This window comes from Camellia sinensis, chromosome 7 (genome assembly GCF_055761805.1).
Source record: "Camellia sinensis isolate YWXY chromosome 7, ASM5576180v1, whole genome shotgun sequence".
NCBI classification, from domain to species: Eukaryota; Viridiplantae; Streptophyta; class Magnoliopsida; order Ericales; family Theaceae; genus Camellia; species Camellia sinensis.
Window position 1 is genome coordinate 105,771,103 of NC_138967.1, and position 16,944 is coordinate 105,788,046.

A 16,944-nucleotide genomic window follows, 5' to 3' on the forward strand; every position below is an offset into this window, starting at 1 on the left:
TGATTTGGTAGAAGTTTACGTTGGTTTGTGAAGGGAGTAGACCCCAGTAACGAAGGACAACCCTCAAAACTGGATGAAGGGGGAAACAGACTCCATCCTCAGGGATTAACAGGAGAGGAAAGATGATCGTGCTCTCATCGGTCCTCTCCATGTCGAGTACGCTATCTGCCACCAGTGACAGATGGACACCATCTGGAATGTAAAAATGGCGTTGAAAAGCGGAAACTCGGTATGTGGAAAGAAGAGCTTTCAAATGTTTCGCCATCCGAATCAGAAAGGAAAATACTCTAAACTAAAAACAAACAGGAAAATGAGAGTTGAAATGAGGAAGAAATGCAAGGAAGAGAAGAACTTACAAGGTAGAGAGGAAAGGACCATGGGGAGCAGATGGAAGTTGCAGAGGTCGTGAAGTTGCAGAGGTGAATTCGAAAGAGCTTTGCAAATTCAAAAAATATCCGAAGGGACAGCGCGGCTGCATATCGCATTAAATGAACAATGCGTATGAAGTGGTGAGAAATTGTAATGATTTCTAAACCATGGTTAATGTGACGCTTTCGTATTGGAAGGAGTGCAAGCGCCGTATTTTTGACTTTCCATATATTAAAACCAAATATGCCGAATAATTGGCTTTAGTTGGATGTTTGGGAGGCAATTGTGGGGTCCAAATAATGATGTGTTGAGGAAGGCCAAGGAATTTGAAAACATCTGGCCGAAGTCGGTCCGGCTATAATTTAAGGTCGAGTATAGTTGGCCATATGAAGAGCAGAATGGGAACCAACACGTAATCAGAAGGCTGAGTAAGTCATCAAATGAGAGATTAGGGGTGGGCCCGACCCATGGCCCGAAGGGTAATATAAAAAGAGTAGCATCAACAAAAGAAAGGTATGTGAGAATAGATAAAATAACTTGAGATAGAAGTAAACTAGAGAGCATACTAACTTGTCCGTCGGAGTGCTAATTTCGGCACCCTTGACCGGAGTGTTCATTCTTTTTTCAAGTAGCAATCAGAGAATCAATAACGTCTAACTGGATTTTGGAGTATTTCCAAACCCACTTCTCCACAGTTACCATAAAAAATATAACTTTTATTTTAACTTACACACCATTAATTCACCATTTGTAGCTTTTATTATAAATTGACATAACATATATTACAAACATTTGTAACATTCACCGCTAAAATTCAAAAATTTCTTCTCATGTGGTACACATTATAGATTTTCCCCTTAATTTACGCAAGTCATCTAATCCCATATCAGATCAGGTTTTTTAAATCTGGTCATTATTTCCTCCCATAGTTCAAATATTTGGTCAATCTTACAACTTAAGGTACAACCAGCAGCACAACACCTATGCTAGGCTCTGTCTGGCAACGCATGTATCATCTGAAGTTGGTTGAAACTCTCTCAACTAAACAGAGTTATTACAATTTGAATTACACATACATGTGCATTCACAAAAAAGATTAGTTAGATCTGCTATATCTTTTCATTTCCACCTTTTTCAATTCAGATTATTATCTGTACACTTCGCCTGTTTGTCCGTGAGTATCTGCACCAAAAAGCAAGAAATTTGAGTAGGGGCAAATATAGAAAGCTGGTTAGACAGTCATGTTGGTTTGATTTCTTTTGGGTGTGTACATACCTTAAGCTGTTCCCGAAGCTGTGTTTGTTTGCTGCCAATTGAAAGACAGTGAAGAAGATTATTTGAGTTTATTATTATATTATGGACTACTTTTCAAGTGAAATGTGCATGGCTACTTGAATCTAGAAAGCAGCAGCTGGACAGTGTGTGTGGTTGAGTTTTGAGAATTTTCTTTTTTTGGAATTTAAAAAAAAAAATTATTAAAAAGTTTGGCAAAATTATATTTTCAGAAACTATTTTTAAACAGATTTTTGTTTATCTTTATTGAACTTTTTTTATATTTTAGTCAATTATTTTTAGTTTTTAGATGCATCTAAAAAAGTAAAAAGTTTAACTAAATTATGAAAAAAATTCACCAAAAACAAACGAAAATCCAAAAAAAATGCACACAGTTATTTGTTTGTTTTTTCGTTTATTTTTCGTGATTTGTTTCAAATAGTTTAGCCAATTTGTTTTAATTTTAAGATACATCTTGATTAAGTACATATAAAAAATATAAAAAATTAATTAAAAAATTCACTAAGAGTAAACAAAAACTTATCTAAAAATAATTTTTGAAAAATCAAACTAAACAGACACATGAGTTTTTAATTTTCAAAAAATAATAATCAGATTCTGAAAAAACTAACTAAAAATAACGAGTTATTAATTTATTTATTTTTTCACCAAACATTCAGAAAATGGATTCTGAAAACTCAACCAAACACCATAATGCAGCTGTGTGAGTGCATTGATATAGAGGAACGGACAGACAGATCTTCGGACAGAGGATCCCGCGCAATAAAAAGTTGCTATGTACCTTGTCCATGTTTGGGAAAAGCTCTTGTAGTTTCCTCATTCTATCACTAATTTTTGTTCTTCTCACCTGGAACCAAAACCCGAAAGGCATAACAAACAAATGATTATTGTTACATTGGGTGACGTGGCCCGCCCAAAAGAAACACAAGAACATCTTGAGAAATTAATCCCTTTTAACCTCTCTGCAATGCTTCGTGGGTGACAAGCACAGCTTCTTTTGGCCCGGATCTTACAGGGGACAGAGTATTGTTGAAATTGAGTGACAAAAAACAATTTTGAGTGACAAACAAGCTCAAGTGGAAACAGTAACAATTACATATGACTTTCCAATGCATTGAAACCAGAAAACTTGCCTCGTCACCATCTCTGCTTCCTTTTAGGCCAGTAAACCTGGAATCATTCCAAGACTCATTTTCAAAGCTGGGTACAAAAAATCTATTGCTGCTATTACTAGTCGCCTCTATGCTTTCGTTTCAATTTTCAGTGATTTGAGGCATGAACCTTGAGCAAGAAGCAGGCCTAGACGAGAAGTTTATATGATTATTCAACCTACTTGTTGCACTTTCTTTCCCATCGGTTCCATTTCCCACATCTCTCACAATACCAAATCCTGCAATTTATTGAAAGTCTTCAGCAAACGATTCCCAAGTAATAATCAAGGCAGAAATGCAAATGGAATTGAAAACTACTGTTGAAATTTATGTAATATTGATTGTTATTGATTGATATGTTGATTGATGTATGTTGATTTGTATGTTACAAGCTATTATATAGGAGAGGTGTGAGGTAAGTGAGTGGTGGTAGTGGATGGTAGTGGAGGTGGTGGGTGGTAGTGGAGATGGTAAGTGTGTTAGGTTTAGTGGAGTGAATGTAGTGGGTTAGGGTAGTGGGTTAGGTTTAGTGTACATTAACAGCCCCCCTCAAACTCAAGGAGGATAGGCACTAGCCAACTTGAGTTTGGAGAGAGTCACAAAACAGAAAAATAAACTGATAAATAAAACAGGATAGGAGACACGGTATGGTCGTGTCAGACCGATGTAGCAGACAGTTTATGGGGTCATGTCGGACCGTTGTAGCAGACAGTTTACGGGGTCATGTCGGACCGTTGTAGCAGACACTGTGTGGTCGTGTCAGACCGATGTAGAAGACAGTTTATGGGGTCATGTCGGACCGATGTAGAAGACAGTTTACGGGGTCATGTCGGACCGATGTAGAAGACAGTTTACGGGGTCATGTCGGACCGATGTAGCAAGAGGTTGTGGTGGTGCACCAAGGGGGCGACTTAGGGAGTGCGCCATGAGCGACTTATACATGATACTGTGTATAACCCCCCCTCAAACTCAAATAGGTGTGAAGATAGAAACCTATTTGAGGTTGAAACAAAGGGATTGATAAAGCTGACCGGTGTAGAAGACACTGTATGAGTGTGTATATAGGCTGCCCAAAAAATATACATGGATGTAGATATCGAGCCCTCAAAAGTCGTGCCCTCAAAAGGTGTGCCCGCACCCTCAAAAGGCGTGCCATCAAAAGGCGTGCCCGAATGCATCAAAAGGCGTGCCTGTTTGTCGGCGAGAAGAGGCGCGCGATGCGCGTGGCTGCCTCGGCTATTTAACCAAGACAGAGCTGAGGCAGAGGCGAAGACAAACAATTGGCGAAAATCCTCTGAAAAACTCTTCGTTTTGCTGAGAAGGTTTTGCTGAGAAGATACTCTGTAACACTCTCTATAACACTCTGTTGCCCAGAAAAAATGGCTTCGTCTTCCCGCGGGCTGCTTACCCTCTTTCCCGACCTCAACGAGTCCACAGGAGAGAGAACTGGGGCGGTGGCCAGTGAACCTCAACCAAACACCGCTGGGTTTGCTCCGCTGAACTTTCCGATGCGGTCTGTGGAGCAAAAAATGGCGGTGCAGTCGGATGTGGAGGCCAATCAGTACACTCTGAAGTCATGTGTGGAGACCATGACTGCGGTCACAAATTTGTCGAACCGGCTGCAGAGTAGGACAAATGAGGTGCAGCATTTAAACTCCCAGCTGGCTCTGCTCCAACGCATGTATAAGGATGCGCGAGCAGAGATAAGCGTGCTAAGGGCAGAAAACAAGGAGCTGAAGCGGAAGGCCACCGTGATGTTCCGATTTGGAGGGCCGCCATATGCTGCAGTGGAGGAGCAGGGAGTAGTGATCGTGCCCAGTGGACAAGGAAACACGGAGACCGGACTGGCACGGGACACCCAAGATAAAAGTAAGAAGAAGAGACCTGCAGTAGAATAGAGAAGGGAAAAGAAAAATCCCACGGTGGTTGTTTTGTTTGTATTTTTTTTTTTTTTTTTTTTTTTTTGTGTAAAATGATGATCGGGGTGAGGCCCGATATGAATAAAATTTTGCAGTTCGTCTTCTTCCTCCGTGTTTTTTTTTTTTTTTTTTTTTTTTTTTTTTTTTTTTTTAATAAAATAAATAAATAAATAAAAAAAAAATAAAAGAAAAGAGAAAAAGTGGAGCAACGGGGATGATAAGGTTTGGTGAGTGGAGAATAAAGAAAAGAAAAGAAAAGAAAGGGGTTCTGTTGTGTGATGGCCATGTGAAGCTGGTCATGTGATGGCCATGTGAGAATAATAAAAATAAGAAGAAAGAGAATGAGAAAGTGCGCAGTGTTCAGCAAAGTGGATGGTAAAATATTAAAATAGGTTGGTGTAGTGCAAGTGTGTGTGTGTATGTGTGCTTCATCTTTGAAAGCAGCCATAGATTGTCTATCCACGGGCTTTTATAACTAGATGGCCGAGAGATGCTTCACTTCAGAGGAATAAACCTTGAGGAGTGTGTGGCACCAATACCAGGTCTTCCATGCTTGACTGGCTTGTATGAGATTGAGAATTCAGCTAGATAATGACCAATCATTTCAGGCTTGATCTCAATTTGATTGAAGGTCTTGCCGTTGTACACACCAATAACGCTTCCAATCATCTCGGGCACGATGATCATATTGCGCAAGTGAGTTTTGACAAGATCTGGCTTCTCATCAGGAGGAGCCTCCCGTTTCGCTTTGCGGAGTTTCTTGATCAAGGCCATGGGCTTCCTCTTCAGACCTCTCTGAAACCTTCTGCGAGCTCGAGCGGTAAAGAGCTTAACAAGCTCATCTGTGGACATATCGAGCAAAGCGTCCAAATCGACGCCCCTGAAACTGAACTTCTTGAATGTCCTCTTCTTCGGTTGTCCTGCTGCTATCTCCATTTCAACATCCGCCATGGCTGGAGAAAGAATCGGCAAACCCTAATCTGAAGAGGAACGATGAGACGCGGCTGTGATGTGGTGCTTCCCGTGGCTGCTGTGGTGATGGCAGTGGTGGTGTCTGTGGCATGGTCGGCGTTGGCCAGAGGAGAAGGCGGCGGTGAAGTTTCGGTTCTGTCCGTGTTCTTCCTCGCTGAAGTTATGGCTTGATTCCATGTGGTGGATATGAGGCTTGAACAGGATTGTTTCGGACCAGGAAAAAAAAACAAGCTGGGTTTTGCCCAGAAAAGAGAGTTGCCGAGAGAGAGAGCAGCGGAGTGAAGGTATGTATAGAAAATAAGAGGAATAGGTTGAGGTCCGGCGGACGGCTAAGGTGAGGTTGCCGTCCGCCGGTGAAGCGAAAAATATTAGGTTCTAAACCCGCTCTGATACCATGTTGAAATTTATGTAATATTGATTGTTATTGATTGATATGTTGATTGATGTATGTTGATTTGTATGTTACAAGCTATTATATAGGAGAGGTGTGAGGTAAGTGAGTGGTGGTAGTGGATGGTAGTGGAGGTGGTGGGTGGTAGTGGAGATGGTAAGTGTGTTAGGTTTAGTGGAGTGAATGTAGTGGGTTAGGGTAGTGGGTTAGGTTTAGTGTACATTAACAACTACAATCGATTTTCAAATTAATCCCGGATGGGAAAAGAATTGCTTGAGACATATTTGGCAAGTGCAGAATCAGAGCTCCTTAAATGTCATTTTGAATGAACTTAAAAACTTCTCTATACATGACACACTTCCACTACCAAAGGCATTGTATAATGGGTGGGCTTTGGGAGAGCAATGATACATCCCTCTAATTTTGGAGCTCTAATTGAGCTCTAATGATGTGGCAGGGAATAAAAAAAAGAGTAATGATTCATCCCTCTTTTTCCCCCACCCCCTTTGACCCCCTCTCTCTCTCATTGGTTACCTTTTCTTTTTCTTTTTCTTTTTTTTCCTGCTCCACCAATCACCCCCTGCCACGTGGCAAAGGGGGGTTGAGGGGATGACCCCCAAAAGGGGGTCCCAAGCATTATTCTAAAAAAAATAAAACAAATAAAACCAAGGCCAAAACATCACATTATAGTGGGGTCCACTCCCATTAGAGCCCCTTTATTAGAGCTCCCAATCATTTTTCATTTAGTATGTTCCATGGCTTCCTTCCCTCAGATCCAAACAGAAGCTCAAAGTCAACTCATCTTGCCAAACAAAAGTTCCAAAAATCCTTGATACTTTTTTTTTTTCTAGCTTAATTAATCTATTTTGTTATGTAGTACCAATTCAAAAGTGTGAACAGAAACATTCAGAACCGAGTAAACACAACAAAATTAGGAACAGTAGAATAACTACTAAAGTTAAAAAAAATAGAGGGTGAAGATGTAGAGAACAATACCATTTCCAGCAGCAACAGTCAAGTTGTTGCGTAAATGTTGTTAGTGTGCCATAATTATTTCTGATAGTTGGCTTCTCGTTCCTTATATGTATTTTTTTAGGGTGTATGCTAAGTAGATTCATATATCCGCCGCTGCCTCAGTGGGAACGAAGGCAAACTGTAGGCTGAATAATTGTGTTTCTGTTTCTCAAATAGGGTATATCACGTGCCAGACAGATTCATATATTTGCCCCTGTCCTGGTTGGAAACGAATGCATTGAGATCGACACAATGACTCCTGCCGAGTTACAGGCAGGGCAATGTGTATGCCAAGTAGATTCATATGTCCACCCCTGCCCCGGTGAGAACGAAGGCAAACTGTAAGCCAAATAATTGAACGTGATAGGCAGCGTGTTCTCTGAGTCTGAGTAGGTTCATATATCTACTGTAACCCCAATCGAGAACGAAAAAAAGGTATGCCAAAAATGGACCGACCACGAATGATACGTATCTGCGGTGTGCTAATGAATAAAGGGACGGAGCATACATGGAGTCATTTGGGTGGCATCGAAAGTAGTGCCTCTATAATGAATATAAAGCGGTATGCTCAGCCAACCTATAATTACTCTGGTTGCTTTAAATAGATTCATTACATTCAACGAAGAGGTTCAGGTCTCGCGAACAGTTTACCGGAGCAACAACAAACGCAGAAGAAACCCTTTTCATCTTCAAAGCTCGCAGGATCATATATGTTAGGAAGGCTATTCTTCAATAGCAAAGAACAGGGAAAAGTTTGGCGGAGCTAGACGCGAAGATGAGCCAAGAAGCGCCCAGTGATTTTGTTCACAAGGGGACCGTGGGACTGGAGGAGCTAAACAGACGTCGATCGCCTAGAAGATAAAGCAGATCTCCCAGAAGTAGGGTCCAGAAAAGAGGAAATAATAGAACCACCAGTGGTCATGCCCCACCTCAGAATGAGCCGAGTAGGCTGCCACATCCATTAAGCTTCTCATTTTTTATTGGAAATAAGCCCATGACCGAAGCCGATTCGATTATCCACGACCCGACTGTGGCAGTTGAATTCACGCAGCAAATCTTGCCCCCTAAAGATGACCAATGAGGGAGACTATGAAGTCTTTAGAAAAAGGGTCCAAGGAGCCATCAAAGGACTCTACAGTGTGTATGAAGTTGGCATGACCTTTCATCGCGCTCGAAAAATAGATTAAACAAAAAGATGGGTGGATTTAGAACGTGGAGTGCCGACTTGAGGAAGCCCAAGAGCAGGCAAAGAACGAGGTTCGAAAAGTTGGAGTGGCTAAGTTGAAGTTGGCGGGGACAACACCAAAATACACAATTACACAACGCCTCAGGGATCGTGCGATAGCCGATCATGATATTGCTAGCATTTTTGCAATAGAGACCTGAGCTTATAATAGGGGCTTCTTTGAATGAAGAAAGATTGGTATTGACAAGACAATGGAGAAGCTGGCTGACAACGTTTGCCGATGTGAAAATCGTGGCTTCAAGTATGGATAGACCAAAGCATTTCAAGTGGCGGGTGTAGATTCTATGTTGCCATTATACCAGAGTTACGCAATGTTGTTTGAAGCCTACGACGCTGAGAAAACAAGCGGTGAGGAGGAGGCCGCGCACCCTGAGAAAAGATAATCGGCGTAATAAACTCCAATTTGATTCTTGGGTTCAACTTCTGTAACTAGGACGCCGATCGGCCTTAGGATAAATGTACTCATAATGCAATGATGTCTTCTTAATAAAAATTCAATTATGTTTGCTTGCATTCGTCAAACCAATTATGTCTCTAAAGTACATACTATAAGTAAAAATCATGCTTTATAGGATGCTCCGAATTTAGAGGCTTAGATGATGGCGCTTCGTGTCGAGCACGAAGAGCGCTCCGAATTCTGAGGCTTAAATGATGGCGCTTCGTGTCGAGCATGAAAAGCGCTATGAATTTGGAGGCTTAAGTGATGGTGCTTCATGCTGAGCATGAAGAGCGCTTTGAATTCAGAGGCTTAAATGATGGCGTTTCATACCGAGCATGAAGAACGCTTTGAATTCGGAGGCTAAAGTGATGGAGCATCGTGCCGAGCACAAAGACCGCTCCGAATTCAGAGGCTTAAATAATGACACGTTGTGCCGAGCACGAAGAGATCTCCCTCCAGATTCAATAGCTGAATGAAAGTAAGGCTATCACAATTAAATAAACAAGAAAGTAAAATAACGTCTTGTATCATTAATTGACTGTATATATAGAAGGTAGTAATATACACAAAAGTTGACAAACATTACTATGAGGATTGAAGAAATTAACATAACCATCAATACTAATGATAAAATTTGTGAAGATAGTAGCATTCCATGGCCAAGGTAACTTTTTGCCGTTCATGTCGGGGAGTTGATATGCCCCTACCCCGGCGATAGAATTGATCTAGTATGTGCAGTCCCAATTCGGGCTGAGTTTACTGTCTGCAGGATTCTTAGCAGCAGGGTAGTACCTTTTTAAGGACCAACTCTCTGGGGGTATACCGACGCAGATGCACTCGTTGATTGTATAACTTAGCAAGTTATTGCTGATATCGTGCCTTAGTCACAAAGGCTCGATCTTGGCGTTCTTCAATTAAATCCATAAATAAATAAAAATGGATTTTTGGCTATAACTCCTTCTTAGAGCCCGTTTTTCTTCAAAATGACAAACTCTAAGTTTTTGCCTTGTAAACTCATCCAAAATAAAGAAATATTGTAAGAAGAACAAAAATTTTCAGATTTATATTTTGTGTGACAAATTTACCCCTTCACACACACACACACACACACTCTCTCTCTCTCTCTCTCTCTCTACCACCATCACCACCGTCTATACCACCACCACCACTACCACCATTTCTACCTCTTCTATCGTCTCCACCCCCACTGTCTCAATAACCGGCTCCATTCGTCATTGTCACCACCATTGCCACCACCGCCATCTTAACCATCAACGCCATTCAATGTCACTATCATCGACAACCACCATCGTCATCTTTCGCCTCCAAGACATCAGATCTAAGATCTATCATCTCATATCTATATTCTCTCCCTCTTTCCTCTGTCTCCTCATGATACTCTATTTTTCAGACAATAAAATTTTACTCTGATTTGAACCAAATCTGAGGTAATATATGTGCTTTGTTTATCTTTCTATTTCTCTATCTTTTTCTCTATCTCTCTATATGTATATATTTTTATTTTAGTGCATTTTTTTTGTCATTATAAGTTTGAATATTGATTTTGAGATCTCAAACGAAAATGTTACTTTAGTACATTTAATAGCAAAATAGTAAAATTTTAGAGTAAAATTTTACTCTAATATTCTGACTGAGAATAATGGTAATAATTATAGTAAGTGTGGTGGTTAGTGATAACAATGGCAAAAAATCACTATTTATATGTTTAAAGTAAATCATAAAATTTTATTGTCCAGATTAACAGAGTAAAATTTTACTAAAATTTTATTGTCACTTGAGAATCTTGCCAGAAAATTTTCCTCGATCGACAGTGGTCGTTAGGAAATTGTCTCCAGCGAGGGTGATCAATGATGGCTGGCGATGATGACAACCATGGTTGGTGGTGGTTGTGGTAATGTAAGAAAATGATAGAAGTTGAGGGTATTATTGTCATATATTTTTTAAATATTTTGAACTTTGTCCTTTATGAATTAAATATTTTTAGCTTTTCTTTTTGGCAATAAAGTTTGTCCTTTTGGCAAGATTCTTCGGTGACATAAAATTTTACCCTATTAGATAGTAAAATTTTACTCTGTTAATTTGAATAGTAGAATTTTACTGTTTACTTTAAACATATAAATAATGATTTTTTGCAATCGTTATCACTAACCACCACACTTAGGTCTAGTTTGACAATTACATGTTTTAGCTAGAAAGCAAAGTACTCACTATAGGTTGTCACATCACTCTCTCAACTTTTCTGCATATCTTTTCGTAAAAAGTTAAAAAGTTACTAAAATAGCTTGTTCCCAAGTGAGGCCTTACTATAATTATTACCATTATTTATATAGATATTAATTAATAAATCAGTTGAAACATTGAATTAATAACGTTAATAAGAAAATTTTACTATTTCACTGTTGAACGTACTAAAATAACATTTTCATTTAAGACCTCAAAATCAATATTCAAACTGATAATGGAAAAAAAAATGCCGTAAAATAAATATATATATATATATATAGAGAGAGAGAGAGAGAGATAGATAGATAGATCACATATATTGCCTCAAATCTGGTTAAAATCAGAGTAAAATTTTACTATCTAAAAAATAGAGCATCATGAGAAGAAAGAGAGGAGAGAGAGAGAGAGAGTGTGTGTGTGTGTGTGTGTGTGTGAAGGTTAAATTTTTCGTACAAAATATAAATCTGAAAGTTTTTGTCTTTCTTAGAGGATTTCTTTATTTTTGAGGAGCTTACGAACCAAAAAAAATTAGAGTTTGTCATTTTCAAGAAAAACAAGCTCTAGGAAGGAGTTATGACCAAAAATCTATTTCAATTTCTTTATGGTATTAATTGTATCTTCTAAGTTTTAAATAAGATATAAATGTAATAAAATAAATTAAAAATTTAGATTAATGATAAAATAAAAATACATTGTGTTCTATAAGTTTTTTGATTTTAGTTTATCCTAGGTCAAAGTTCGCCCAATGATAAAAATATTTTATTACATATAACTCACATCTTTGACATAAATTCAAATATTAATATAATAATATTTTTGATATTATGCGACATTTTTTGTTTAATTTTGAACATAAATTAATTTTAAGATTAATTGGGATAAACTTGAAATATAAATGATGAAAGTAAAAACTTACAAACTTTAAGAGGCAAAATACAAAAAGTGAGCAAACATAAGACGGCTAAAATTTATCCAAAATTATATGTAATCCACATTGAGCAATCAATTAAAGGAAAAGTTGTAACCCCCAAGATGGGAAGCAACGGTATTAAATTATGAGTCTGCTATTAGCACCCATTAATTATTTTGACCTCCCATTTTTTTGGGTCCCTATTTATAAATTGTAAAACCTTTAAAATTTCTTTTTTCCTCTCAAATAATATTAAAATTATCTTTGTAGAAACATTTCACCCATTCAAATGTATACCCTCACACCCCAAAATGCCTTCTTCTCAAAATCCTAACAAAACCCACAACGATGAAACCTCTCAAAATTAGTAGAAAAAATTTGTGTGATTAAGAAGTTTTTCTCTACTTCATTACGAGATTTGTCAATTTGTTTAATTTTTTTTTCTATTACCTCTTTTTACAACACAGCACAATCTTCTCTCATGATTCTCTGGTTCGTTTTTGTCATTCATCCATGGTCTCACTATACTTGCATGCTATCTGTGTGAGCAAAATTTGGCAGGATTTCACTTTCCGATTGACCAACCAAGGGTGGTCTGACCTCCTTTGTTTGCCTGTTTTCGGTTATTTGTTCCTGAACAAATAATAAATGTTTGGTTACCTCTTCCTAAACAAATAAACAATGTTCGGACCTGTGTTCCCGAAATTTTGGTCATATGTTCGGGAGTTCAGTCCCGAAAAAATGACGAACAATTTTTATTATTTTTGTCATTTTTTTTTCAAGAAACTTACTCTTACAAGGCTAATCTCATCTGAACTAAGAATATCATCAAATCTATGAATCTCTTCTAAACTTTTATTATTGTACTTCTTTTGTCTCATGGAGTTGTGGTTGTAGGAAAAACATTCACTCATTATCATTGTCGGAGAAGTGTATGTAATCAAATGGTTGCCACCGTTGCTGCCGAAATATTGCCGCCAAACAATTTTCAAAGTTTTGAGGGTGGGTATATTTGAAGGTGTGATATGGAGAAAATGGATCGATGGTGATGGAGGTGAGTGCTCTTATAAACCCTAACTTATGATGTAATGGATATGTGGCCTTAATCAAGAGATGAGATATCCCAAAATTATTGATGTATTTTTTAATAATTTCATTTGAGATTATTATTGTAATAAAAAAAAAACTAAAAAATAGGGGTCCAAAATTATTGATGGGGTTAATAGCGGCAATCCAAATTATGTTACTTATATATTTTTATTTACAGACAAAATTTGGGTAATTTAGATAAAGTTGACTACTAGTTATTTGTTAGTGGTAATTGTTTGAAAGAAGTTACCACGATAAGGTCCTACCTATCTATTCAAAAGCAGAAATCCCTCTTATCCAGAAAAATTTATTAGATTTTTGGCCAGATGATGATTGTATGGTTGATGTTAAATGATATTGTGTAGTGTCATATATGAAAAAAAAAATAAAAAATTAGAACATAAATTGATAATTTTGAATAAAATTATGAATTTATATGATTACTGATTTAAAAGCATGGGATAGGAAACCCTACTCCCAGTACATCACATAATTTTGAGAGTGTTGATCAATAAAATTGAATGCTTAAACAACACGGTTTGAGGTAATTCATGCTCCATTGCGATACCAATTGTGAATAATACGTAGATTCTAATTGGTGCAAAATATCAAGTTCTATACCCAAAAAAATTTAATAAGCCCACCCAAATGTATATATCATGCTATTTTTTATCAGTCACAAGTGTGTATTGTTTACACATTCTGTTGAGTATTTGAACAAAATCGAACTCAACACAATTCTCCCAATAGTTCTAGCACAAAATGTAGACAGTATATCAAATAAAATTTCAATACATATATATTCAAAATAAATACATAATCAGTTTCATAAATGAGGAGAAAAAAAACATACACACACACACAAAATCCACAGATCTCTAATGGAGTGTCAAAAGGAATGACGTGGTTGTTACAATAATTTTACATACTTTTTTGGTTTGAAATATTAAAAGAGAGTTTTCCAATACCAACAGACCAGACATCAACACCACTTTTTGCTGATTAATAGCAAAAGAGAAAATGGATAGTAGAAGATGTAGCGTAGCATGCGATGGTTCAAGGAAGTTGGTAGAAAGAGTAGAATCAACAGCGTGGAAAGGGCAAGGACAAAGATTAAGCCCATGATCAAAATAACATAAGAAAGCCAATTAAGGTTGCTCACCACTAGATAAACACCTGTCATGAATGATATTGCGACCATCATAAGAGCTCCTCCGAACAATGGTGAAGCCAATTTCAAGGAAATAAGTATGAGATTAAGATCTCCCAACTGTGCCCATATGAGCAAAACAGCAACAATAATGGAACTATACATAGCTACAGTATTAGCAATCATGAATATTTGAAATGCAGACTTTTTTACCATGAGTGCCATGCCCTTGTCAGGTTCAGAGTCGTTATATCCACCTGGAACAGTGATACCAGCCGCAAAGGTCATAGTGATAATAATTGTTGCCACCAACAGGAGAGTGTTAATCCTATCCTTGTAGGCCTCGACATTTGAATTTGTTTCTGTTTCGATGGTCTCTGGCTGCCCTCGTGGTGCACCAGCATGTCTCAAGGCTATCCATGTTAGCCGCTGCAACGTTGGAGAGGGTCAGTTTCAACTCATGTGATCACTCAACAATGATAACATGAAAAATTCAAAAGAATTAATGTAGTTCAATATCATATGGAAAGTTTGTTATTAAAGTGGAAATAGAATTTCACGTGAGTCAAGAACCTCGAGATGTTTAAAAGAGAAAGCTCCTAAATAAGAGGATGTGCAAATGAATGTAAAGCCCATGTGAAACAATGAGGAAAGTAAGGCCCGTAAGAGTATAATGCCGCCCAACAAAAATTCTTGTCACAAAAATTAAACAATAAAAATCTGAGCATATGGAAATTAAGACAACATGGTATTAGAGTGTTTCTGACCATATATTGAGGTGTCGTTTGGTAAGTAATAATTTTAAAGTTATTAAAAAATCAAAAAATCTATAACTTATACCAAAAGTCAAAGATTTAATTTTCTCTCTACTTTTTACACATATTTTCGTCAAAAATCAAAAAGTAATTCCAAACATATAAAAAAAATTTACCTCATATTTTAACAAAAAAGCTAAGAAGTTACTAAAATAGTATGTTCTCAAATGAGGCCGGAGTGTGAAATAAAAAGGCAGCAAAACCTAGAGAAGAAAGGTTTGGGATGGAAAAAAAAAAGGGGCAAGAGACCATATTTTGTGTCTAGCAACACTGGAGGAAGAAAAAAATAACTTTTTATTGATTCATTGCATATTAAAACTTCAATTTTCGAATGTCGAAGTTCACATAAGTATACCATTTGTGGTTTTATGGTATTAGAAATCCCCAGAGACATAAATAAGAAAAAGAGAAAAATTAATTAAAAACAGAGAAAATTAATTAAACATCCCTCTCTAATTTTGTGTAGTAGGAAAGGTTCAAGATATATTTTTTTAGTAGCTAAGGTCCCCTAACAATTTCATAGAGAAAATTAGACTCAGAGAAATTTTGGCCCCGACTCAAAGAAATTTTGAAATTTCTCTGGTATGATCACATTTCTCTGTGAAATTAGCGAAATTTCTTTGAGTCGGGTAAAATTTCTCTAAGTCAAATTTTGTCAGTAGAAATGTTGAGAGACCTTAACTACTGTGAAAATATTATATGTCCTTTATCTTATAAAATCTTAATATTAGGGATCTTAAAAAGATTCCTCTTAAAAAAAAAAATTGAAGATATTGAAGAAGGCAATATATATATAAATATAACTTTGGAAGCATTTGGAAGGTATAAAATCTCCAGGTTGGGCATGGACAAAACTTAAATTTGTTTTTCAAATTTGAGGCAATCTTTATCTAACAAAATATAGGTTACAAGATTTAGATGAATTCAAAATGAATAGGTTGAATAAAAGTTTGCAAAAAATAAGAAGAAGAAGAAGAAGAAGAAGAAGAAGAAGAAGAAGAAGAAGAAGAAGAAGAAGAAGAAAATTATATGGAAGAAAATGTTGAAGGTGCATATGTGGGGAAAAAAATCTGTCACACTAGTCAAAATGACAATAAATGGAACCCATTCCTTGAACTCTCCTTCACTTTCTAAACTTGTAACAAAAACAGTGAGTCCTTGCTGACGAGGGTATTCAATCGGGGGCATTATGATACTTGAGTTAGTAGATTATTGGTGCAAACTCTTAAAATAACAGCATGAATGCTCAAGATTGCATACTTTTTCCCTTAGACTGAATTTCCTTCTTGTATTAGTTGAATTAGCCGTTGAGAGCTGGTCTGTGCAAAATATTGTTTAATTCGCTAAAATTTCCTAATCTACATCGATCTGTCCACTAACCACAAGTTGATTCGATCCGCTGTTTAAAATCTATATGCCGCCGTCGAAAATGCCCTGTCCCACCATAGTTATTACACATATATATATATATATATATATAATACTTTCTGTGGGTGTTGATTTCCAACCACACAACCAAACAGGGAACTTAGTTGGAGAGCATTGGCAGAATAGATTGAACCAACAACCTGCCATCAAGACAATGTGAATACCACGGTGGTTCATCTACCTGGGGGAACTCCAACGATCAAATCAGTAAATCTTATTTCTCATAGATATCAAAACAGTACTTAAACTCATAAGTAAAGCATACCTCAAACCCACGAGGGTGCCTCATTTTTATATCCAGCAGTGACCTAGTCCCCTAGAAGTCTCACTTCGTAGGATTCAAACTCAATGTTTATCTTGGACTCTTGACTAGATAGGGATAAACTCCTCAAGAGGTTTATCCTTATCCAAACCAAAAGCCTTTTCTGATCTAGGAGTCTTGTCCTTTATCTGAATATCTTAGGATTCCGGCACTACAACAAAACATCTCAGCAATGTCGTGATCACCTTGGCA

General features: G+C 37.2%; 1 protein-coding gene and 1 pseudogene across 2 annotated transcripts in view; both read right to left on the reverse strand.

Moving 5' to 3' along the window:
* Positions 1–5,090: 5,090 nt before the first annotated feature.
* On the reverse strand, positions 5,091–6,326 carry LOC145795235 (small ribosomal subunit protein uS19 pseudogene; annotated as a pseudogene). Its single transcript, XR_014335824.1, has one exon. The product of XR_014335824.1 is annotated as a small ribosomal subunit protein uS19 pseudogene (transcript).
* A 7,511-nt stretch (positions 6,327–13,837) lies between these two features.
* LOC114276299 (protein ACCELERATED CELL DEATH 6-like) overlaps positions 13,838–16,944 on the reverse strand; it is a 111,137-nt gene continuing 108,030 nt past the window's right edge. The window contains exon 3 of the mRNA XM_082878964.1: positions 13,838–14,616. Within this exon, the coding sequence (XP_082735090.1) occupies positions 14,020–14,616 (597 nt within the window). The 3' untranslated portion in view covers positions 13,838–14,019. The remainder of the gene's footprint in view (positions 14,617–16,944) is intronic.